General features: G+C 40.5%; 1 protein-coding gene across 1 annotated transcript in view; it reads left to right on the top strand.

The window, feature by feature from the left end:
- Positions 1-4,397: 4,397 nt before the first annotated feature.
- ANK3 (ankyrin 3) overlaps positions 4,398-26,993 on the top strand; it is a 439,766-nt gene continuing 417,170 nt past the window's right edge. Inside the window, exon 1 of the mRNA XM_034777631.1 lies at positions 4,398-4,542. Within this exon, the coding sequence (XP_034633522.1) occupies positions 4,480-4,542 (63 nt within the window). The 5' untranslated portion in view covers positions 4,398-4,479. The remainder of the gene's footprint in view (positions 4,543-26,993) is intronic.

Raw genomic sequence — 26,993 nt, 5'->3', positions numbered from 1 at the left:
GCAAATTCTTCTAGCCTTGTCTCATATGTGGACTCCTCCTACATGCTCTTAAACATCCCTGTGCCTAGAAGGTTTTTAATTCAGGAATGGGTGGGAATGAATGAGAGTAGGGCTCCTGAGTGAGCCATGCTGCCATGGAGCACGTGGAGTGGGGGCTGTGCAGTATCGTGAATGTACCGGTCTTCTGTAGATACCTTGGGATCTGCAATTGGGAAGGCCTCAGGAATCCATACCTTTCAGGAGCCCAAAACCCCTACCATCCTGACCAAATGATCTGGATTCATAGGAAACTCTGCAGCCTGAAGGCCACTTAACTTTTGCCTTCCTGCAGGCTTTATCTAAAGAGGGCATGATTTTATGCCCTTGGCCTCAATTCAGCAAAACACTTGCACATGCTTTATTCCTTAAGACTAATTACTTGCCCTGGAATGTTATTTTTTTATTCCATAATGAGGGCTGATATTAAGTATTGCAATTTTTAGTTACAGTGACTTCCAATCAATTTTCTTCACAGAGAGCTTGTTATACTGATAATCTGTCACAATTAAATGTCATTTTATTAGTCAAAATTTTACTTTTTCAGTGCTTTATTTCTTTTTTGTAAGAGGATACGCTTGAACCAGTGTCTGTGGGATTGTTAGACAAAGCAAAATAGTTTATTTCCAGAAATGAGTTTTTATAATTTACATATGGAATAGACTATAGCATTATTTTACGTGCTATTTTACGTGCACTGTTTGCCCCCCTACTAACCAGCAGAGAGCACTTCAGTTTATAATGTAACATTTAGGCTAGGTCTACACTACCTGCCTGAATCGGCAGGTAGAAATCGATCTCTCGGGGATCGAATTATCGCGTCTCGTCGGGACGCGACAATCGATCCCCGAATTGACGCTCTTACTCCACCAGCGGAGGAGGGAGTAAGCACCGTCGACGGGGAGCCGCGGAGGTCAATTTTGCCGCCATCCTCACAGCGGGGTAAGTCGGCTCCGATACGTCGAATTCAGCTCCGCTATTCACGTAGCTGAATTTGCGTATCTTAAATCGACCCCCCTCCCGTAGTGAAGACCTGCCCCTACACAAGAACAGGAATTCAGGAAGAGCTGTTTCTCCACAGGAACAGCCATTAAGAAATTAACTGATTTGAAGATGAAATATCACGTTTTGGAAATTTCCAAAAGCTTTTTACATGTTCTATAAAAAATGTATAAATACACCTCTACCCTGATATAACGCGACCCGATATAACACAAATTTGGATATAACGTAGTAAAGCAGTATTCCGGTGGGGCGGGGCTGCGCACTCCAGCGGATCAAAGCAAGTTCGATATAACACGGTTTCACCTATAACAAGGTAAGATGTTTTGGCTCCCGAGGACAGCGTTATATCTGAGTAGAGGTGTATAACTCTTATCATATGCCAGTGACTTCCAGCATGCAGCCTTGAGGTAAATTTTATCAGGAGGCCTTTGCTTGTGTTTTTAGTTAAGCCCTACAGTGTTTGGGATACTGTTCATAATCAAAATGTCAAAATCCATGTGTTTGGTATCGAGCATTAGTTTCCCAACTTTCATGAAAGTTGAGCTTCAGGTGATGATGGTCTGTTTGCAGTGCAGTCAGATTCTAAGTCTGAGAACATGCTGCCCACAAATAAGAGGGAGCCCACACGTGATGGCATATTAGAAGTAACTATTGTGAACATGCAGAAAAATCATTATTAGACAGACACAGGAGAGAAAACTTTGAGGCAAATAGGGTGTAATCAATCTCCCTCCGAGATAAAAGTATCTTTTGCTTAAGAACATATGAATGGCCATACTGGGTCAGACCAATGGTCCATCTTGCCCAGTATCTTGTCTTCTGAGGGAATGAACAGAAGAGGGCAATTTATCAAGTGATCCATTCCCTCTCATCTAGTCCCAGCTTTCGGCAATCAGATGTTTAGTGACACCCAGAGCCAGAGGTTCTGTCCCTGACCATCTTGGCTAGTAACCAATAGACCTATCCTCCATGAACTTATCTAATTCTTTTTTGAACCCAGTTATACTTTTGTCCTTCACAATATTCAGTGGCAACGAGTTCCACGCAGGGCCAGCTCTACCATTTTTGCCGCCCCAAGCAAAAAAAAAAAAAAAAAGCTGCTCGGACTGTGCCGCCCCAAGAATGGACAGAATGCCGCCCCATAGCATGTGCGGCCCCAGGCACGTGCTTCCTCCGCTGGTGCCTGGAGCCAGCCCTGGTTCCATGCGTTGACTGCGTTCTGTGAAAAAGCACTTCCTTATATTTGTTTTAAACCGGCTGCCTATTAATTTCATTGGGTAAGCCCCGGTTCTTGTGTTTATGGGAAGTGGTAAATAACATTTCCTTATTCACATACTCTGCACCATTCATGATTTTATAGACTTCTATCATATCCCCCCTTAGTCATCTCTTTTCTAAGCTGAATAGTCCCAGTCTTTTTAATCTCTTCTCCTACAGAAGCTGTTCTGTACCCCTAATAACTTTGGTTGCCCTTCTCTGTACCTTGTCCAATTCTAATATATCTTTGTTGAGATGGGGTGACCAGAACTGAATGCACTATTCAAGGTGTTTATATAGTGGCATTATGATATTTTCTGTCTTCTTATCTATCCATTTCTTAATGGTTCCTAACATTCTGTTAGCTTTTTGGACTGCCACTGCACACTGGGTAGATGTTTTCAGAGAACTATCCACTATAACTCTCTTTCTTGAGTGGTAACAGCTAATTTAGACCCCCTCATTTTGTATGTATAGTTGGGATTATGTTTTCCAACATGCATATTTTGCATTTATCAATATTGAATTTCATCTGAAAATTTTGTCATCCAGGCACCCAGTTTTGTGAGGTTCCTTTGCAACTCTTTGCAGTCATCTTTGGACTTAACAATCTTGAGTAATTTTGTATTGTCTGCAAACTTTGCCACCTCACTGTTTACCCCTCTTTCCAGGTCATGTATGCATTGTTTATGGTACACAGGATGTTGGTTGTGGGCATTTCCATGCTGCTGAGCTGCTGGAGCAAGAAAAGGAGAGTTGCTAAGGATTTGGATGTTAATGGAAGAAGGAACATTTGCAGCAATATGCAGGCTGCCTGTCAAAACTCATTGTCACTTGGCACCTCTGATGTGGTCAAAATTCCCATAGAATGTGTGAACTAGCACATTGTCAGCTGAACAAAGGAATATGAATGTGGTAAATAGGCCACCATATAATCTCTGAACATATCTTTTTATGAGAGCAAGAGTCTAAACTGGGAAGTGCTAGACATAATAAAGATACTGCTCATATCAAAAGGTACGTGCCATTTTACATGCAGCAAATGGTATGATTTAGACACATCTTGAATGAATGCTTTCATGGCCACTTAGTTGTTTATGGGTCATGCAGAACATGACTTACTGGGCACGGAGAGGAGAGAGGTGGTATAATGAAGTCTCCACCCTTTTTTTGACTCTCCACATAAGATCCATAAAGAACTAGCCAAAATTTTCTTCTGATTAGGTCAGCAGTGTGTGGAAACATGATCTGAAACCTTCTATAGATTTATGCACACATGAGGCATGAAACATTTCAGTCAAATAGAGATCTACATTAGTAAAATGGTCTTATAAATCCAATCATGTGAACAGGCATACAGGGAGAGTGAGCTATTTGAGACAGTAATAGTTATAAATATATATTTTATGGAAATATTGGTGGTTTATGTAATTAATTAATATTATTATACATTTTAATGTTCAGATTGGCAATTTGCAGATCTCTTTGACTGGGACATGTAGCAGCGAGAAATGTAAACATTTATCTAGCAATTTCTTCAGTAATGTTTTGTGCCTTTTATTGTTTGAATCAGTCTGGGAGTGGCTTGAAGATCCAGTAACCTGAGCTTTTATCACTCTCTTGGCGGCTTCCTTTTCTGGTATGCTCTGATGCATTCAACACATGTGTTGTGTATGCGATTAGCAATAGGAGTAATTTACGCTCAGTTTTTCCTTCTGCAAGAAAGGGCAAATCATCCATTGGTGAAAGCTTCTAAGATTTGTCAGCAGTCTGCAGCTAATTTCTGTGTGTGGCTCATCAACACCATTAGAGGCTGGAAACACTGTGGATGAACAAGCGAAAAAGTCTTGTCAAGATCTTATCTCAGGGGTAATGATTGGTTTAAAATGAGAGAGGAAAATATAGATTTTTTTTTTTTTTTTTTTTTTTTTTTTTTAGAGAAATAATATTTGATGTGAAGAACTCCCAGCTTGTTTTTGAGGAAAACAGAGCAAGGCTGTGAGCAATTCAAGTCTGTGCAGGAGCAGGAGCTGTGTTTAAACAGCAGTTATTCTGTTACTTGTCTGAGAAACGTCAGCAGATGGACTTTGATTTCAATGCTGTGAATATTTGCAGTGGCTTTGGATGTTGGAATATAAGCAGTGATCTTCTTTTCTCCTTCTTGTATTTACCTGCTGAAAAATGAGTGAGGAAGCAAAGGAAAAAAATGCTAAACCAGCTCACAGGAAGAAGAAAGGAAAAAAGGTAACTCCCTATATAAACAGTGTGCTGAAATGTCTTGTTTTCAATGCTTTTACATTGTGAGTATCTTCCTGCTGGGTTTGGAGTGGTTTAGGTTTTGATTTTAAGAAATAAAGAAGATGCTAGAATCAAGATGCTGTTGTTTATGCTGGATGCTGATGGGTGTGTTCTCTGCTAGAAACAGTAATAACATTGAAACTCAGTTGCTTAGCATTATTTAAATATTCTAATGATTAAATATACAGTAGACATAGAATTTCAGTGAATATTTTCAAAGCGATATTCATGCCCAGGACTAATAAGTAAATACATGCAGTAATTAAGTCTTTTTTAAAAGGCTGCTAATCAACAGTGTGCAGTTGCTAATGAACAGTATTGACAATGTTAAGACTCAAGTAAGTTTCAAAGGCACTCCTATATCCTACACATTGTTTTATTATTGTAAGCCAATTTTCATCAGTTTTAGTTTTATTTATATAATATATATGGGCTGAGCAAATTTGTGATAAAATTTACTTCTGGAATTAAAACCTGGTTTCAGTGGAACTAATTTGTGTAATGTGCTTTTTAACTGCAGACTCATGCAAGAGATTCAAAGATTAATTTGATAGACTGTTATCTGGGGCTTTTTAAGTGTTAGACTTATTTACTTTTGCTTTGCTGACATCCATATAGTGTTGTTTGCTCCTTTTTTTTTTTTTTTTCAAATAAAGATGGATGTTTTTCATCTGTTCCCATTTACGAATCAGGTTCCCAAGCTAACAGAAGTGGAAATCAACTTCCTAGATACAGGATTTACTATACATAAATAAATATTAGTTCAATGTATTAATTTATAATGTGAATGGCTTAGGATACATCACAGGGGCAAAGAACTAGAAATACTTATGAAAGATAATCATTGTTATAGAAGATATTAAGACCCCCACTCTAATATTTTTCTGAGTATTTGGTTCCTTCCCCCGCCTCGCCACCCCTTCCCCCTCCCCCCCGCGAGACATACTGACAGCCTCTTTGTTGTTCCATTTATTCTGGTGAATCATTTAATATAGATTAAAAAAAATTGAGAGCAAGTGTATTTTCTATAAGCTAGGGATAAACATCCCATTAAAATGAAATTTAATGGTAAATTATATTGCCTCTGTACCATATGAAATGCTTCTCTCAAGCATAATATATTACATACGTGATAGAGGATAAATCGTCAAATAAAATGTGTTAATAGTTTTAACTTCTGAATGTTTCAATAAAATTTCTACTATGTTATACAAGTGATTTTCACTGTATTTAACTATTCCTCTGCTATTTCTATCGAAGATGTATGTCAAATGTGTTTAAAGTAAATAAGTTTTATGACTTATATCCATTAATATATATGCACGTCTTCTAGAGGACCAGCCCAATAGCCTAGAAGATAGAGAAGCACAGGAGACCTAGATTTATGCAAACCTTGACTTCTCACCAATCGCTCCAGCAGTGACTGATATAATTATAAAGGTGATACTCAGCCTCTGGGGTTGAGGGTACAGCTGCAATGTCCACATGCATCCTGTAGTGACTGGTACAGAGTGGTTAGTCGTGGGGAAAACTGTCAACTGCACTCAAATTTGTGAGTTGTTGCCTTGAGCATCGAGAGCCCGTGGCATAATGCTTGTTCAAGGTCTGCCAAGGCACTGGAAACCCACATGTACATGCCTAAATGTACCTTCATGGCACAAATATTGTAATAATGTAATAATGAACTATAGTGCGTGATAAAAATAATTGGATTTCAGTAGGGAGTCATTCAGATTTTAAAATCTACCAAAAATATCATACCATTGCTTTATTTAATTTCCATATGCTCCTTATTTTGTTGTGGTACTTACATCACTGAAATTGTTGCTTAGAGAGGTGGGCTGGATCAGTCAGAAGCATGTCCACGCTGACCAGTGTACGTTAAGGCTGTTAATTAATCAGTGTTATAGCACAGGCCCACAATAAAGATGTAACATGCACCCAGAGGAATCTGCTTTTCCTTTTTATAACAAGAGGCAACCATTTATTTTGGTATCAGCAAAAGTAATTCCCTTCATACCATAATTCACTGGTCAAGGCTTTGTTGATTCTGCTGTTTTGAGCCTTGAGAAGAAGTGTGCATGGATGGCCAACAACTTGACAGGACACTTTGTCTACAAGAAAATTTTGGCAAACAATGGTGTGCTTTGGAAGTAAATTCCTGAGCCGGATTAAGGTTTAACCTGAGCCTTGGATCCCACCCAAGTTGCACTCCCATCCCCCCGAACAAAAGAAGTGTATATCTCAAGACAGGCATGTTCAGCTGTCTATTCCCTGTTGCCTTCCAGATACTTCCTTTTTCCCAACTGTGCTAACCCCCATGTTTATCCTGCCCCACAGCCTACTGCCCCATTTCCTCTCTACGCCTCAGCTATAGGGATCCTTCCTCTGCTCCTTCCCAACTGCTGAGGTCATTGTTGTCATTGTCCTCCCCTCTTCTCCAACTCTAGGAGTCTTTCCTGTTCAGGTGTCATTTTTAAAGATCGCAGCAAGAGAGCAGTGGTAGAGAGTGAGCAGGCAGGCAGGACAGCAAGAAGCTTGCACAGCTTACCATGGAACTTATTATTCAGATAGCACTGTAGGTTTCCACAGAGCTGTGAGATTGGTATGATTTCCCAAACAAACAAGACTGTCTGGCATGCACACTCTTAATTCTGACCACAAAATTCATCCACAAAATGTGTGTTTATAAAAACCCATCAACAGTAGAAACCCTCTAAAATGATTTAGAGGTCTAGCTAGGGTTTGGAAGTGGGCAATGTATGTGCATCATTTTGGGGTATTGAGTTTTACTCTTAAGGAAAGGGAAATTAAGGCTGAAAATCAAGACATAATTTTACAATGCAGAAATATGATAGGCTGTGAAATTGTGTTCCAAGGGAAGTGGAGAAAACCCCTTTACTTTTTATATTTAAAAAGAGTGAACAATGCACTTGTAAATCTTGTAGTATAAGGTGATTGACTAGATGACCCAATAGGTCTTTTCCATTTCCGATTTCTGTACTTTTTATTCCTTCTCAGCTGCAACTCCATTTCATCTTGACTCTTGAAATTTTGAGTCTCCTGCGATCTGCAGAATCAATCTATTAACACCATCAAGTTTAATCACTGGACAGCTTGTCCTGGGAATATTTTATGTGATGATTTCACCATCTTTAAATTAATCTAGTAATCTTTGTTAAAGAAGAGAGTAGAAAACAGTCCTTGTAAGAGGGGAAAGGTTGTCAATAGACTCTGCATTCTGGATTTTTTTAATAGAAAAAATATTCGTTTTTCGAATGAAAAAATGGAATGAAATTACCCATGTAATTTATGACTAGTAACTTTGCAGTGCAACCATGAGTGTGTGTTAGGGTAATTCAGAATGTTAAGTAACTGAATTAATTTTCCATTGATTTAATAGGTGTTTGAGAAGTCTGACACAGTTTTTGATAACGGGAATTTCGGAGGATTGAAGTTTGGGACACTGAAGTGTTAGCATAATGGGAATGTATTTTTATTATTGTGGTATCTTTCCCCCTGACCCCAGTGGAGATGAGACAAGGACCGTACAATCAAATATACATTTTCCTCTCTCATTAGTCAGGAATCTCTCATACAAATGAATGAGGCTGTATTCCTGAATTCACACAGGTGAGACTGCATATTGAGCTCAACCTCTGATTCTAGAGTAATCTATGTAGCAAGCTACCCCCTTGCTATATTAATCAATGCACTTTTATGCTAGCTCTTCTTCTCCTTCTCCTTCCTTTATGCTGCTTTTTCCTGGTGACGGTCATGGTGGCAGCATGGAGAATAGGGAGGACCAGACTTCCTTTTCCTCCACAACAGGTTCCACCTCCTCCTGGGGGATTCCCCAGTATTCCCAGGCCAACCGTTTTTCCAGTGTGTCTTGGGTCAGCCTCAGGGCCTCCACCTAGTAGGACGTGCCTGGTACAGTTCCGGTGGAAGCCTCCCATGGGGCATCCTTATCAGATGCACGAACCATCTCAACTGGCTCCTCTCGATCTGGAGGAGTAGTGGCTCTACTTTGAGGATCTCCTGAGTAGCTGAACTCCTCACCCTATCTCAAAGCGTAAGCCCAGCTACCCTGCGTAGAAACCTCATTTCCTCTGCTTGTACCCATGATCTCATCCTTTCGTCATTATCCAAAGTTCATGACCATAGGTGAGGATGGGGATGTAGAGTGACCTGTAAACCAAGAGCTTCATCCGAGAACTCAACCCCTGCTTCACCACCATGGATTGATGCAGTGCCCACATCACTGCACCATTGCACCAATCTGCTGGTTGATCTCACGCTCCCGCTTGTCATCACTTGTAAACAAGACCCCTAGATACTTGAACTCGTTCACTAAGAGCAGCTGCTTTCCCCTCACCTGGAGAGAGTAGTCCAGTTTCTTCCAGGAGAGGACCATGGCCTCTGATTTGGAGGTGCTGATTTTCATTCCAGTCACTTCACACTCAGCAGCAAAACATTCGAGTGTGTGTCAGAGATCACAGTCTGAAGAAGCAAGAAGGACAACATCATTTGCAAACAGCAGGGGTGTCACCTCCGGATACACTCCATGGCTTGGCTGCACCTTGATATCTTGCCCATGAAAATTATGAACAAGAGCGAAAACAGGAAACACCTCTGACGGAGTCCAACACCCACCTTGAACGAACTTGACTTAATGCCAAGAATCCGAATACAACTCTCACTCTGAGAATAGAGAGACCGGATAGCATGCAAAAGCGGCACTGGCACTTCATGCTCCTGCAGCACTTCCCACAAGACATCTTGGGGAATGTGGTCATATGCCTTCTCCAGGTCTACAAAACAAACTTTCACGACCCCTCGAGTACCTGCAAGAGAGCAAAGAGCTGATCCATTGTTCCACAGCTGGGACGGAATTCGCATTGTTCCTCCTGAATCCGAGTTTCAACTAATGGGCGTAACCTCCTCTCCAGCACCCTGGCATAGGCTTTGCCAGGGAGGCTGAGGAGTGTGATCCCCCAATAGTTGGAACACACCCTCTGGTCTCCTTTATTAAAGATTGGCACCACTGTCCTGTTTACCAGTCCAGAGGTGCTGCACCTGGCTTCCATGCAACATTGAAGAGATTCGTTAACCACAACACCCCAACATTGTCCAGTACTTTCAACATCTCTGTGCGAATCTCATCCACTCCTGCTCCCTTACCACTATGAAGGCACTTTACTGCCGTATCGACCTCAGCATCAGAAATAGATCCGTTCTCACTGGAGGTTTCCGGTGCTGCCTCCTAGAAGGGGGGCATGTCCATTGGGTTGAGGAGTTCCTCAAAGTGCTCCTTCCACCTCTCAATGATCTCCTCAGTTGAGGTCAACATTTCTCCATCCTTCCTGAGTACAGCCTCGGCAACGTCCCGCGACCCCTCCTAAGGTGACAAATGCTAGCTTTTCTCATTGTAATACGTTTTGAGCAGTGTGCTCCATTACTTCAGGTAAAATATAAATATACTAACCAGAGAGAAGTCAGCTACTCATACACCACGTCACATGTCTGTGTTTTGGGGTTAGAGCATTTGACCCTGCCTACACTACACCCGGTATTCAGAATAATGAATCTCCAGGTCAGTCCCCTTTTCTGGAGTGAATATATAGTGGGTTCTCTGTTGAGGGGAGCACACTCAGTAGATGAGACAAGGAACTCCTCATCTTGCTCTGTGGTAACCCTTATTGGTGGCTCAAGAGCATCAGTGACAGACTCCAGCATTTTATCAGCTGGAAATCTGGTTAGACTCAAGCTGGTGTAAGAAGTTTAAAGGAAAAATTGGGAGATGCTCAAGGTTATGAGGATCCCTTGGTGGTGGTAAACAGTCTCCCATGCCCCAAAGCATGATGTTAAATGGGAAATGGGACCATTATTAAGTCAATGATTGCAGTGGGAGTTGGATCAGGCCCTAAAGGGGACCAATCCTGCTCCCACTGAAGTGCAAATGACATTGACCTCAATGAGAGCAGGATTGAGCCCAAAGGCCTCTAATCTACAAACATGTATGTTTAACTTTACATACATGAGTAATCCCTTTGCCTACGTGAGAAGTCAATGAAACTACTTGTGGATGTCAGTTAAGCACATGCATAAGGGTCTGCAGGATGGAGTCCGTGTTTGTAAGGGCAAGTTTAGATATGGTGCTTTGTCCTAAGGATTTACAGCCTTGTTAAATCACATCTTGAATGTTGTTGTTGTTGTTGTTTGTTGTTTTTTTTTTTTTTTTTTTAATTTTCAGCAACAGTGTAAATTATTTTACTAGTTATAATAAAATACTTTACACTTTTACAACCATATTGATCTACGCTCTATTCTTTCTTATATTCACCAGGAGATTATAGAGTCTTCATTGAAGATTATTACAAATGCAGAATAAGTAATTGGTATCTTTGAAAATGTTCATTGTAGGTTTAACTAATTTTCATAAATTCAAGTGACATTTCTTGTTGGTTAACATTTTCATTTTTAATGTTGGTTTACTCTTAACAAACTAAGTAATTTAAATCCATAGAGATTTGTGTAATACAAAATGCAAAAACAGCCTAGAAGGAAGCTATTTCTTCTTCTGCCTTGGCAGAATAGGTTTTCATTATTTTGTTAATTCCAAGTCTCCAAGCTGAAATCCTAGTTTTTACAGATTTAAAGCTGAATATATGATGGAGTTCTTATAACCTATCATGTCAGTGCACTCTGTGCTGCATATTTAATCCACTGAATGACAAGATAAACAGAGCTGTTACAGCGTAGCCTGTCAATGTATACTTACGGAGCTTTAATCTTTGCTTTATTGACCTGATAAACTCTAAGACCTGTCAAATTCAGCATGGGTACTTAAACAAAAATGTAACCTCTGCAAGATATTGCGTATGTGCATGTTAACTATAAAGGCACAAAAAGGAATAAAGATTTTTAAAATAATTGTGAAATGAAGTAGACAGGTGCTGTAAACATAATTATCTAACTTCTGTTTAATCCACCTTTTAAGCAACTAACTTGAAAAGTTTATTTTTTACACTGAAGGCCTTTGAGTTTCATGAGGCACTCCCCCAGTCAAAAAGCTTTAGTTTTAAACAAATTTATTTTTCTTTTAAGAAGTACTTCTGTTCTGAGGCCTTGTACCAAACCTTCAATGGTAATAGTATTTGTAACTCATCTGCCAGGTGAAGCCAGCAGCAACCAGGGACGGGTTCAATATCTAGGGGTTCCTTTCCATTGATACAACACAGAACCGGCTCAAGCCCCCACCCAGGAACCTGGGAAAATTACACCCCACCCTTGGGCGCTTCTGAGAGGCAATACTTCCCCACTCACAAGCACAGAGTCTGAGTGTAGAAAAGAAACTTTTAATAAAAGGAGGGACATAACACTGTGTTAATTTAGGAAAACACAGCAAACAGGGTTCATAAACATAAACCATGATCAAAAGACCCACCCCCAAGTAAGTTGGGCAGTGTCCTTTTCCCCTCAGGTTCTTAAGTCCAGCAACCCGAAAGTCCCTTTAATGTGCCTTACCCTTCTCTGCACCCCACTCACAGTTGCTGTCCTTGGTCAGTGCAGACCCAGAGGTCAGAAGTGCATCAGCAGAGTTCACCTCCCACCCTGGGTGGAGGGTGTGTGTGTAAAGAGGCACCTTACTCGCTCTGCTGCTCGGGCACTCACTCGGCGCCCTTCTCTGCCAGCCACCCTGCTGACCAATTGCAGTGCCTCTCTGTGGAGCTCTGCTCTGGCCCTCTCTGCCAGCCACCCTGCTGACCGCTCGCTGCGCCTCTCTGCCAGCCACCCTGCTGACCGCTCACTGCGCCTCTCTGCCAGCCACCCTGCTAGCTGCTCGCTGCGTCTCTTTGCCTCACCAGCCACTTTTTCACCGGCCGACTGTCAGTCACCTTCTGCTGACACCTGCCTCTTTACTGCGACCTCTGCACATCAGTCTATTAGTAATTTTCAGCTCTTTGCAGGATGGGCAGAAATACTGCCCCATCTCAGTGATTTTTAGCTCATAGGAGGCTGGGCAGAAACAATGTCCTACCACAACTGATTTCAGCTCTGATTGAGCATTTAAAATAACAAAGAGGCTTCTAATGAAGCCTATTTAACTCTTTCTTTGAACAGTGTGTGAGTGTGGGGGAACAGGTTAAACCAGTCCAGGGAGGATCCATGGGAGAGAGTCCACACCTCCTGGCTGGGACACCTGTCCCCACCTCTCTTTCTTTCACAGGCCTCTGGCATTCGAGCCCCTGGCTTAATGAGGTACTTTCATCTGAGGGTGACCCCCTCATTTGGGATAGGTTAACTACAGTTCCGCTCCCCTTTATTCATACAATAATAACAACATTGGTGACAGCATTGCACTACCCCTGCATTCAGTACTAAAGTGATTTGTATCCCAACACCAGCCAAAGTTGGTTACTTTGAGCAACACACCACTCTATCTGCTGGATATCTAAGCAGAGCAGGAGCAAACGGTATTTACAAGAACACACCTAAAGTATTTCCCCCTCCCAGATAGCTTTCAGGGAAGAATTCATTCAGACCCTGCTTACATATTTTTATGGCAGAATTGTAAAATCCTGAAAAAAAAATGTGGTTTATAATGGAAATACTTAAATTTTAAAATATAGCTATTCAGAAAAGTGCTGTTTTAATAACCATGACTGTAGTATACCTTAGATAAGGTTTCTGGTTCCGCATATTTTGTTTTACTGACTAAAACAAAATAAGATTGACAGTGGCAATTTAAATATCTTTAAAAACAGCTGCTTTCAAAAGATCGGTGACTATTTAAGTATTTAAATTACACTGGCAAAAACATTTTCTTGATGACATTTATCTAGTGCTAGAACTTGTATACTGACTTTCTGAGTAATATTACCTTTGTGGCTGAAATGAAAGCTAATCAATTGCATTTTTATAATATTCTTGTAGAAAACTATATAGAAGGCTTTTTTGTGATTGCGCTGTAAAACATTACTCATTTTGCAAATAACTATTACAGAAGGTGCAATCAGATTTGAAGAAGTTAGAGTCAATGACAACCCTTCCATTTGTTGTTAAATTAAAAGTCCCACAGCTACAGAACTGAGCTTGCTTCTTTGAGAATAATCTTGATGTAGAGAAACACCAGAGTTTTAAACCAAACTAGTTTTCTGAGAATTATTTTGAGATTATTACTGTTTCCTTTGATTTTCCTCTTTGGTCTGAGGAACTGAAATTCGTGTTTAGTTTCCCATCTTAACTTTTTAGCAATGTTTGAAACATTTTGTTTGATGTAAGCTGAAAGTCTGTCAGTTATTATACTGTTGGACATTGTGGTAGTTCTTGGCAGTAATTATTTAGTCTACTCTGGTTCTTATACTGCCCTCATCATCATAGTATCCGAGCACCTTCCAGAGGTGCATTAAGTGATGTGGCTTGGTTTTGTCACATATGACACATTCCACCTTTCTCTCTCCAAGGCAGAATCCATGACTGATATCATTGTGACATACTATACCTTGGGGAAGCGTCTTGAAACCTCCATATTCCTCATCAGTATGTAATTGTGATATTGCATATAAACATGCCATGTGAGGTATCAGGGAAAAGGTTATGATCAGCTCAAAGTCACTGTTCTATCTAAATATGTACATCTGTAGTGCATATGAAGTTATGAGATTGTGTTATATGGTTGTCACTAAAACATGCTGTAAATTGGGGAATTAGCCAGATCAGATCTTAGCTCCCCAGAGACAACAGCAAGGAGAGTAACCAAGGCCCAGGCGAGGTGTCAAACAACTATCAACAGCCATTGTCTAGCAAGGAAGTTACAATTCAATGATTCACCTGCATAAAGTCACACCAGAGGAATTGCTCAACCTTGCCTGGGGACTCAGCAATGCCCACCAGACATGCCTGGACTTGTGTTCTCCAAGCACATCTGACTGAGGGTACAAAACAGAACACAGGGGGCCCATGCTTCTCCTTTCTCCTGCCTGCACCTATGCTGCAAGTAACAAGGACACTGAGAAGACTTAAGACTCCAACAAAGGAGACTGGCCCAGGTTTCAAGGGTGAAATCTGCTTACTATGAACTGCAGTATCCAGTGGGGTGAGAAAAACTGCTTAATCTAGATGTTGCCCAATCTAATAGGGTTGAGAGTTTAGACTGCATGCTTATATTTTCTTTTCTTTTGGTAACTAACTCTGACTTTTTGCATATCACTTATGATCATTTAAAATCTATTTTTTGTAGTCAATAAATTTGTTTTACCGTTTATCTTTACCAGTGAGTTTGTATGATGTGTATGGCAAAACTGCGCAGGTTTGCAAAGGCTGGTGTATATCCACTTTCCATTGATGAAGTGATGAACCAATTAATAAATTTGCACTGCCCATCTTGAGCAGTGCAAGATGGTATATTCATAGGTGCTGGAACTAGGAGTGCTGGGGGTGCTGCCACCGCACCCCTTGGTTGGAAGTGCTTTCCATTGTATATAGGGTTTACAGTTTGATTCAATGGCTCTCAGCACCCCCACTATACAAATTGTTCCAGCACGCCTGGCTATATTCCTGAGGTACAGTTCTGGGAGCCAGGGGGATTTGGTTGGTGCCTTTCCCTGTGTGACTCATGAGTGGCTCTGGGAGGATTCATGCAATCTAGCTGGGTGTGGGGCTACACATGCGATTGTGCTGAGTGATAACAGCGCCTGGTGGGGCTTGCGGCATGTCACCAGCAAGGCATTGTGAGAGACAGCCCAGGCTGGAGAGTGTTAAGGGGGTACAGTGGTCCCACGGTCCCAGGCTGTAAATGGGGATCCCGTCACAATCATGATAGCATTAAGTGGCCTTTACTGCTACACACCTCTGTAGGTGTTAAGATGTTCCAGATCTAAAGTATGCTATATTTTATTTTGATTTATAACAATAAGTAGCCATAACCAGGTTTAGAGCAGCCTGCCAATTATTTAACATTTCAAAAATCAAATATTCAGTTCAATCATCTCATCGCTTCTACCAAGCTCATAATCATATTCTACCCCACCAAGCATGGCAGTGCGTCCTGGGTGGAGAGGTAAACTGTTAGGTAGCCAATCTCAGGCCATTTAGGACTTTACAGGTCAAAACCCTAAGTGCACAGGTAATCAGTGCAGATCCCAAAGCATAGGTGTTTAGCTGTCTATAAGATGCTCCAAGCAGATCCAGCTTCCAAATAGATTTAACAGGAGTTCAATGTAGGATGCATTCCAATAGCCTAACCTCCAAGTGTCAAAGACATGAATAATGGTGTAAGATTCACATCTAAAAGACATGGTCATATCTGTCTGGCCAGGCACAATTGGTGAAATGTCACAGTTTGACTATCACTGCGACTTGATCTCTTAAGTGTAGAAGTTGGTCTAACCAAACTACCAAGTTATAGACTCAAGTTACGAACAGAAGTTAAACACCCTCAGGCTTAGGGGCAGACTATAAATTGACATTTCCTGGTTATTCCAACCTGCCAACATCACTTCTTTCTTATTCAGAATGGTCCTCGGCCAGCTCATTCTTATCTATGCTCTTATCCCAACCAGGCTACTAGGTCAGTCTCTGAACTGGATCAATTGAGATAAAGACATAAAGTTGAGGGTCTTCAGCATATTGAAAATAAAATTACTTAAAAAAAAAAAAATAGCCCAAGCGTCCTCACTAACACCCTTTAACAGCCCAATATACATGTTGAATAAGAGGGGCAATGACTGCATATACGACTATGCCTAAAATATTACAGGTGTGATATTTGTTACTGATATTTCTTTACTATGTAATATTCACTGTCTCTTATTAGGTCTAAATTAAATGCATAGCTAAGTGTATTTAAGACACTTAATTTTAAGTGTTACCATCACAGATGTACTTTCAGCTTCATACTTTTGAGGGACTTGGTGGTTGTTGAGAGATTTCTATAGCGCATTAGCAATTGGTGATATAAACAAGGATTTGGTTGGCTTTTTTTTAAAGAGAACCAGCATTTTGTGAAAGTGGTGCATTAGGAGAATTATAATGCTTCACCATATTTGGTGAACTAAGTTTATGTTACATAGTTTTTTAAAACTACTATTAAATAAGTGTAATTAGTAGCTCCTTTCTAGATGACATTAGTTACATAATTTTGTATGGTTGAATCTTGTCTGTGTGGGTAGTTTTTTAGTTTGATAGTTTAGATCAGTGTCAAAATAAACAGATCACTGCAAGATGTAGCTCTCCTCTTTCCTTTCTTGATGTGTCATTCACAAAACAATTTATAATAAACAGTTTTACCAGTTACTTTCTTAGTTCCATTTAAATGAGGTAATATAAAGAACAAATGTTAAAAAATGAGCACCATTAAAGATGATCTTACTATACTTCCCAAACTCTAATAACTTTCACCAATGAATGGGTCTTTAGTGATGCTAACATATTTTACTTTATGTGCTGAGGCACTACTTAATTTTTATTTGTTCTGTTTTCTCTTTCTGATCTACTAATTGATTATTTGACATCTTATGAAGAAATATGTGTGTCAAATTTATGATTTGTATTAATTTGAGTGACTTTAAAATGGCATGAAGGATTTTTTTGTATGAAATGTGTGTGGAAGAAGTGATATCTTAGCATAGTAGAGAGTGTGCAGATGTTACATTAATGAGATTTTCAAATTAAACCCAAGTAAGTTAGGTACCAACATCTCACTGACCACTGCTACTTGGTCACATTATTCATTTAGACTCCTTTGCAGATTTCAGCCTAAGAGATTAGAATAGCTCAGAAATCATGGAGCTAAAATAAAAAAGGAATGGCAATGGGAAAAGCATAATTTAATTAATTATTTCATAAATGGGACAAGCTCTTCTGAAAAAGGGACTATGGGACAGATTCCACACAGTGTGGAGTGCTTCCCATGATGCTGTGACTTCAGGGGGAGCTGGATAGTCAGTTCTTTGAAGACCTGCTCAGAACACGATGGAGAATTGGGAGTATTATGCTTTTTTCCCCATCACAGTTCAGGTTGCTGTATCGGGGCTTGTATTCATAATAATAAAAGGGAATCAGAAATGTTTGGATTGCTGTATTAAATGAGCACAGATAATGCAGAAAAGATCTTTATCTGAAATTTAAAAAGGTAAAACTGTTTATCTAAAGAGTTTTCATATGTGTTTGTCTGATGTTTAGGACAGGGGAATAAAGTCAGGACTCTCAGGCTTCCTTCCTATCTCTTCCATTGACATGCTGTGTGACTTAGGCCATACCATTTAACTTTTCTATACCTCAGCTTGCCCATCTGTAAAAGGGTAGGGTAACCAGATAGCAAGTGTGAAAAATCGGGACAGGGGTTGGGGGTTAATAGGATTCCATATTAAAAAAAAACAAACAAACCCAAATATCGGAACTGTCCCTATAAAATCAGGACATCTGGTCACCCTATAAAAGGGGATGAAAATATTTACCTCATAGGCTTTGTTGAGGCTTACTTAATGTTTGTTAAAGTACTTTGAGATCAGGGCCGGCTCCAGCATTTCTGCCGCCCCAAGCAAAAAAAAAGCTGCGATCGGCGGCGGCAATTGGGGGGGGGGGGAAGCTGCGATCGGCGGCGGCAGTTCAGCGGCAGGTCCTTTGCTCCGAATTGCCGCAGGTGCCGCCCCTCTCGCTTGGCCACCCCAAGCACCTGCTTGTTAAGCTGGTGCCTGGAGCCGGCCTTGTTTGAGATGAAAGGTGCCATAAGCAGGGAGGGTGTAATTCTTCCTGACAGAGGGTCAGCTCCGGGCAATGGTTCAGCTGCGTTTGAGGAGGGACACCAGCAGAATACAGAGGCCCCAGGCGAAGTGCCATAGGATCTGCACTTACACTGATTAAATAGGACTAACACTGTGGTGCAGAGGGCACTGTTCAATCCCTGGATCTGGGTTGGGGTGACTGCATCCCCTGGATGGCCACTGCATTTCATCCCCATAAAGGTTGAATATGTGGGTGGAAGTACCAGTGGTGTTACTTTATTCATTAATTTATATGGACAATACTGTGCCTGAGTAGAGTTATACCATTTTGCTAAGTCTGTAATAGTGTCAGTTCAAATGATTTCATGCTGATAACCTCTATTAAAAGATGGTCTGTGTAAATGTTGCAGCTGGTTATACTCTTACTATATTGAGTCTAAAGGACATATCCCTGAAAGATACTTTGTTATATTGTAATATAAAAATAATGATATTCTAAAAAAAAAAAAAAAATGAAATTACTTTAAAAGCCTAAGGATGCCAATCCATCTTTAAAACACTTGTCTAGCTATTTCAAACATATGAGCTAAGATCCCTGAAATCCTTAGATGTGATAAATATTGTGTATATTCTCATTTTTCACAGAATTTAGCTTGGATCTGTTCTGAACATTTCAGTATTCTTTGTTCATGTAACCGTATATTCAAGTATTGTTATTTGAATGTGTCAGTGATATAAAGACAAATGACCATGGAAGCAACTAAAATGTTTTCTCTTCAGTACAATCTCTACCGATTTTTCTACAGCACACCTTCTAGCTAGAGCATCCTCAGCTTAACTTGCATACAACTCAGTGTCATTTGCCATCTAGAGATATGGCAGGGAAACATTTTCATATATTAGGAATAGCTGCTAAAGCCATTTGGGTAAGGCAAATATTTTCCAATAATTGAACAATTTAATTAGCAAATGAATGTAGAAGATTTATCTACTGGAGCAGGGAAACTTAGTCTTCTTGATTACTAGTGTCTGAAGAGTGCCCTGGTTATAAATCTTCTGAGACAGGTTTTTATCTCCTAAAATAGAAAATGTTAAATTACTTAATTTCTTTATACAACTTAGACAAGAATTATTGGAAGACTTCCAAGGGTCTTTAAAGAAAGGATAAGAGCAATTGGTTTTTTTTTTTTTTTTTTTTTTTTTTTTAAATGGTCAAGCGGCATAACGGGGATGTTTCAAAAGATGGTTTCCTTATTCGGGGTTCCATATTATACTCAGAACAGCTGTTGAATACTTAGCAAAGGGATGTTACATTAATATGCCATATTTTTAACAGCAGTCTTATAGGTAGTGTTCATGAAAAGAGACTTTTGAAAATACACTAATGGCCTATAATAAACTAATACAGTTTAGACTGAGTCAGAAAAGTCCTTAAACATTGATTACCTTTACACATATGCTTAAGTGCTGTACTGATTAAAAATTCGTTACTGAATTGGGGCGTTAGTTTTTATCCCGATTTTAAATTTGTTGATCATTTAGAATCTACATTTATACTGGCCTAAATGCAAATAAACAGAACCCACTGACCTACAGTATTATCACCGAGTTGTTATTTTTGTCAAAGCCGTGGTTACAGTATTTTGTTTTTTAAATCATATGGATTTCAGGTGTTTCCGGATAAGTCTACCAAGAAAGGTTTTTGTTTTAGAGAAAATCTCCTAAGAACATGAGCCCATTTTACATTGCAATAACAATATTGACAGCAAAACACTACCAGACTTTAGATTGCACAGAGATGCAGATGCAGACTCTTCTTCTGTATTGCCCTCTAGTGTTTGAGCTAACAATAAACAATAACTGAGAAGTCGTCATCACAGCTAGATGCATTTTTCTCTCTTTGAACCAATCCTGTGCACTTATCACTTATCACTGCACAATTTCTATGCCATTTCATTCAGTAGGTAAGATCCCATGGGAAGCAAGTCTAAGGGAAAACTGTTCAGGAGAGTTGGCAGTTTTTTAAAGAGACATTATTACGGGCACAAGAGCAAGCTATGCAGGTGCACCAGAAACTATGGTGAGAGGCCACCCTGGCTTACCCAAGAAATCTTCAATGACCTGAAACTCAAAATAAGAGTCATACAAAAATGGAAATTGTCAGATTACAAAGGATGAATATAAAAAGAAAACAAAGCAAGCAGGTAGGGACAAAATTAGAAAGGCTAAGGCACAAGATGAGATTAAACTAGCTAGAGATATGAAGGGTGAGAAAGCATTTTACAAATACATGAGAATCAAGAGGAAGACCAAGGACAGGATTAGACCCTTTACTCAATGAAGAGAGAAAGATACTAACAGAAAATGCACCAATGGCCTAAGTGTTAAATGCCTTTCCCCCCCTCCACCCGCCAGTCTTCATTAAAAAAGGTAGCAGTGATTGTACGACTAACCTATCGAACATCAGTGTAAATAGAGTATGATCTGAGCTGTATTAGCAGGAGTAGTGTAAGCAAGAAACATGAAGTAATTCTTCCACTCTACTCAGAACTGATAGGCCTCAACTGGAGTATTGTGCCCAGTTCTGGGCACTACACTTCAGAAAAAATGTGGACAAATTGGAGAAAGGAGAGCAACAAAAATGATTAAAGGTCTAGAAAACATCACCTAAGAGGAAAGATTGAAAAAATTCGGTTTGTTTAGTCTGAAGAAGAGAAGACTGGTGTGTGTGCGGGGCATGACATAGTCTTTAAGTATATAAAAGGTTATTATAAAGGGTGTGTATGTGATAAATTGGTCTCCTCAACCACTGAAGGCAGGAAAAGAAGTAATGGGCTCAAATTGCAGCAAGGGAGATTTAGGTTAGACATTAGGAAAGGCTTCTATCTGTAAGAGTAGTTAAGCACTGGAACAAATTACCCAGAGAGGTTGTAGAATATCCATCATTGGAGGTTTTTAAGAACAGGTTAGACAAACAGTGGACAGGGATGGTCTAGTTAGTCCTGCCTCAGTGGAGGGGACTGCACTAGATCACCTATTACGGTCCCTTCCAGACTTACATTTCTATGATTCTATGGTTATTTTAGCAAGCAATTTCATGCTTCTGTTTGCTGATTTTGTTTTCTCTAAGATAGCTGAGTTTTGGAAATTAAACTGTAAAATACAAGTCTGTTATTGAAGTTACACCTCCTGCCATGTGCTTCATGCAATCTTTGTTACGCCCAGGGCTTAAATGATTAAAATTTAACAAGGGGATTTCTCCTTCCTCTTTATTCTTTTCCTCTGTGTTATACGAATTAATTTATTTTTGCAAGAAGAACAAACTTCCTTCCCATTCCATCTCAATTCTCAACCCTCCTGGCTATCTGAGAAAATCATTCTGATACAGTCCCAGTGAGTAACAATTTAAATGTGCTTGCCTGATGTACTGTGAAAAATTTTACTCTAACCAAAACTTCTGTTCCTTCAGACTTTTACATTTACTCATGGTCTATTGTTTACATTGTTAAATATTGTTATCTGAAGCCAATGCACATTATTACATCTCTACAATGATATAACACGACCCGATATAACACGAATTCGGATATAACGCGGTAAAGCAGTGCTCGGGGGGGGGGGGGAGAGGGAGGAGGGGAGAGAGGCGGGGCTGCGCACTCCGGCGGATCAAAGCAAGTTCGATATAACACGATTTCACCTATAACACGGTAAGATGTTTTGGCTCCCGAGGACAGCGTTATATTGGGGTAGAGGTGTTATAAACAACTTTATAATAATTAAAATATAGCATGTCACTTTCAATCCAGGTGTCTTTATTTTTCACTAGTATATGTGTTGTGCCTATATATTTGCAAGGGGAATATAGTGTCATGGTCAGATAGTTTCAGACAGGGGGTCAATCTGAAAAGTGGATAGGGCTAGTTTGGAGGGGCAGTCAGCACGTCTTTCTGGGAATCTCAGCTGACAGATCTTCTATGGAGCCCTTGATGCAAAACAAAGCTGCTTCCTCTGGTGGAACCTCAAATAATTGGGGGGTGAGGAAGCTGCAGTTGTGCTTACTGCTCCACCCCAGAGGTAAGTGCTTCTGTCAGCCAGAAATGCCTTTGATGACATGGGGATAAAAATTACAATCCCCCCCTCACCCCTGGTGCCCATGGTTCATTATTTTTCAAGTGTTGTTAAAAATGAGCAGTAGCTGTTTGGAGAAGTTTGGATACCTCTGATTACACACAAGTAAGGAAGATGTTTTACTGAATGGCCACTATCTTCTACCCCCTACCAACAGGTAATTAGAATTACTTTGTTAGCATAATGTCAACTAAAACCAAAACAAGTAGAAGTGAAGGAGGCTACTTATTTCAGTCAGGTTATTTATTTTGAGACAGAGGAAGAAATGCCATTATTAAAAAGACACTCAGTCTTGCTAAATTCCTCCAGCACATGGGGACACATTCACTGCCAGTCCAAGCTTTTGTTGGGTGCACATTGTGGGCTGTAATGAAGTGAGCTATGGCTCCTTTTTTCAGAACCCACCTCCAAGGGGTTGCTCTAATTTGCACTGGCAGGCTATGGTTCTCAAGGGGCCCTGAGCCAGCGCGGCACGGGCTATGGAAAGGGATAGTTAGCAGCTGGATACTCTGTGCCTCTTGGGGACTCCCCTGTGCTAAGAGAATAATCATCTGGCTTGGAATTTAGGGGTAATTTCTGCTTCCTTTTGCTTTAGTGGAACAGGACAGAGAATCATCTGTCCTTTCAACTAGAGATCACACTTCACTATTCTTGTTGTTTCTCCTTACTGCCTCTAGCATATATTTTTTTATGTTATCATATATTGAGTAGCAAAATTTGGAGCAGATGCACAAATCTGTTTTGAGATTAATCTATTCTGAATAGAGAAGTGTCAGCACATTCCTCACAATCACCTTTCCCTTGCTCATTTCATGAACATCGTTGAGCAAGTAACAGAACGCCACTAACGTCACCTACAGCCCCCAACTAAAACCTCTCGAGCACACCATCAAGGATCTACAACCTATCCTGAAGGATGATCTCTCACTCTCACAGACCTTGGGAGGAAGGCCAGTCCTCGCTTACAGACAGCCCCCCAACCTGAAGCAAACCACCACACAGCAAAAACACTAACCCAGGAACCAATTCCTGCAACAAACTCCATTGCCAACCCTCTCCGCATATCTAGTCAAGGGACATCATCATAGGACCTAACCACATCAGCCACACCATCAGGGGCTCGTTCACCTGCATGTCTACCAATGTGATATATGCCATCATGTGCCAGCAATGCCTCTCTGCCACCAGGGCCGGCTCTAGGTTTTTTGCTGCCCCAAACCAAAAAATTTTTGGCTGCCCCCCCCACTGCACCCTCCTGCTGCTCAGCCCTGGGTCACTGGTAACTCGCTCCCAGGGCGGGTCATTCAGCAGGAATTTTGGATGTGCACAGAACACAGACAGGATTGGTTCCCATATGGTTACAGAACTGCAGTAAAGTGGAACAATTTTCAGCTTGTGTGATTGAAGGATATCTGGATGCATATTATAAGTCCTACATAAATGAGGAAAAGTTGAGGTGCCTTTATTATTCTTTTGTTCCATGGGGAATTTGCCAATGCAATATCACTGTCTTCCTTTTAAACAAATAAAACTAAAACTTAATAATAATAATAAATAATAATTAATAATTTTTTAAAAAAAGCAATGGCTGTTGAAAATAGCAATTCCAGTCGTAATAACCACTGGGAAGCATTTCTTGCTTAATTTATTCTACTTTTTCCTACAGCAAGTTACAGTGGATCAGTATATTTGATTTGGGAGAAATGAAGTAACAGCTGCCCAAACTGAGCTTGAGCACTCCTGTATTTTGAGGGTGTTCAAATCTGGAAGGCAGGTACTAGATTCCCTTTCTGAATATTAGCTAAATCTGGAAAAGAAAAGTCAATTTCTGCTTCCATGGCTCAGAAGTGTGAATCCTCCTACGTGCCTGGTACTGTATCTAAAGCTGCCCAGTCTAGTAGAGCCTCCCCTCCCTTACTTTTCATTTTAAATTCTGGTGGGATCCACGTACCTGCCTTGCTAGGCTTCAGATAGAGAGGTTCAATGTCCATTTAGTCCCCCCAATTCTTTCTTTGGGGGAGAGCCCAGGGCTGGGATGGCAGGAGGTGTGGGTGGGGGCCAGAGCTGGGGCGGCAGGGGTGCGGGTGCAGGGGGGGGGGGAAGAGCCCAGGGCTGGGGTGGCAGGGGGTGCGGGTGGGGGGGGGGGAGAAGAGCCCAGGGCTGGGGCGGCAGGGGGGTGCAGGTGGGGGCCAGAGCTGGGGCAGCAGGGGGTGTGGGCGGGGGAGAGTCCAGGGCTGGGGCAACACAGGTGTACGGGGTGGCAAAAAACCTAGAGCTGGTTCTGTCCCTACCATTTACAGCAAGCTGCAGCATGAGGTTTCAGTTTTATACTCCTTCCCCCTCCCTTTCCTGTTAACTGCGGCCGAGGGAATGCTGGGAAATGTAGTTCTTTCCCTGCTCCAGGGCTGACTCTATAGGCAGGGAGCTAACCAAGGAACTACAGCTCCCAGACCCCCTGTTGGTTCTCAGCTCTCATGCTGGATTCTTGTGCCTCTGCAAATTTGCCACCCCAAGCACCTGCTTGCTTTGCTGGTGCCTAGAGCTGGCCCTGTCTGCCACGTACATTGGCCAAACCGGACAGTCTCTATGCCAAATAATAAATGGAGACAAATCAGACCTCAAGAATTGTAACATTCAAAAAGCAGTAGGAGAGCACTTCAGTCTCCCTGGACACTCAATAACAGACTTAAAAGTGGCAATTCTTCAACAAAAAAACTTCAAAAACAGACTCCAACAAGAAAATGCAGAACTGGATTAATTTGGAAACTGGACACCATCAAATTAGGCCTGAATAAAGACTGGGAGTGGATGGAAAACTAATTTCCCCCTGCTGATACTCACTCCTTCTTGTCAACTGTTTGAAATGGGCCACCTTGATTACATTGGCCTCATTAGCACTACAAAAGTGATTTTTCCTCCCTTGGTATTCACTTCCACTTCCACCTTAATTGAATTGGCTTGTTAGCACTGACCCCCCACTTGGTAAGACAGCTCCCATCTTTTCATGTGCCATGTATTTATATCTGCCTACTGTATTTTCCACTCCATGTATCTAATGAAGTGGGTTTTAGCCCATGAAAGTTTATGCCCAAATAAATGTGTTAGTCTCTAAGGTGCCACAAGGACTCCTTGTTGTTTTTGCTGATACAGACTAACACGACTACCACTCTGAATCATTGACTTGTTGGCAACACAGTTGGTTGTAGTGTAGCAGGTTCCGAGTTTCAAAGCTGGCATTATATATTTTTTCACTAGCAGACTATTATTTTTTCACGTTAATCATAAGTCCTAATAGTAACTTCAAATCAATAATTTTGTCAATTGCATCTTTAAAATCTATTCCTCCTTTTTAAATATACTGTGGGTAAATTCAGGAAGAAAAGTAAGAAGCAGAGATGCTTCATGCTAAAAGTGTAAAAATTCCCTTTAAAGATTTTAAAACTGAAGGTCCAAATCCTGAGGTTCTTAACTAGTGTCCTTTAATAATTACAACTGGAGTTTTGCTTGACTAGAAAATGCATGGTTCAAACCTAAAACTTTATACTGCAGCGTAATATGCAAGAGTACAATTTAAAATAGCCCCATTGTCCAGAGTAAGTTAATTCAGCATTTCTACCTTCTGCATTCTTTTAAGGTTCTCAGATGAGGTCATTATTATTTTATGAATTCTGTCTAATAAAATGGTTTTAGATGAAAATGCTCACTATATAAAATGAGATTTTTAGTAGTTTCATATCTGTTTTAAGAATGTAATATTTATAAATCCAACAGCTGTTTAGTAGGGCTGTCAAGCGATTAAAAAAATTAATTGTGTGATTAATTGCGCTGTTGAACAATAATAGAATACCATTTATATAAATATTTTTGGATGTTTTCTACATTTTGAAATGTATTGATTTCAATTATAACACAGAATACCAAGTGTACAGTGCTCACTTTATATTTATTTTTTATTATAAATATTTGCACTGTAAAAATAAGTGTTTTTCAATTCACTTAATAAAAGTACTGTAGTGCAATCTCTTTATGTTGAGAGTTGAACTTACAAATGTAGAGTTATGTACAAAAATAACACCATTCAAAAATAAAACAATATAAAACTTTAGAATCTACAAGTCCACTCAGTCCTACTTCTTGTTCAGCCAGTCGCTCAGATAAACAAGTGTGTTTACATTTCCAGGAGATAATGCTGCCTGCTTCTTGTTTACAATGTCACCTGAAAGTGAGAACAGGCGTTCACATGGCACCATTGTAGCTGGCGTTGCAAGATATTTACGTGCCAGATGCTCTAAAGATTCATATGTCTCTTTAGGCTTCAACCACCATTCCAGAGAACATGTGTCCATGCTGATGACAGGTTCTGCTCAATAACAGTCCAAAGCAGTGCAGACCAACGCATGTTCATTTTCATCATCTGAGTCAGATTCCACCAGTGGAATGTTGATTTTCTTTTTTGGTGGTTCAGGTTCTGTAGTTTCTGCATCGGTGTGTTGCTCTCTTAAGACTTGTGAAAGCATGCTCCACACCCCATCCCTCTCG

This window comes from Trachemys scripta, chromosome 7 (assembly GCF_013100865.1).
Source record: "Trachemys scripta elegans isolate TJP31775 chromosome 7, CAS_Tse_1.0, whole genome shotgun sequence".
NCBI lineage: Eukaryota > Metazoa > Chordata > Testudines > Emydidae > Trachemys > Trachemys scripta.
The sequence above is the reverse complement of the archived record's forward strand: the minus strand, read 5'-3'. Positions and strand labels throughout refer to the sequence as shown.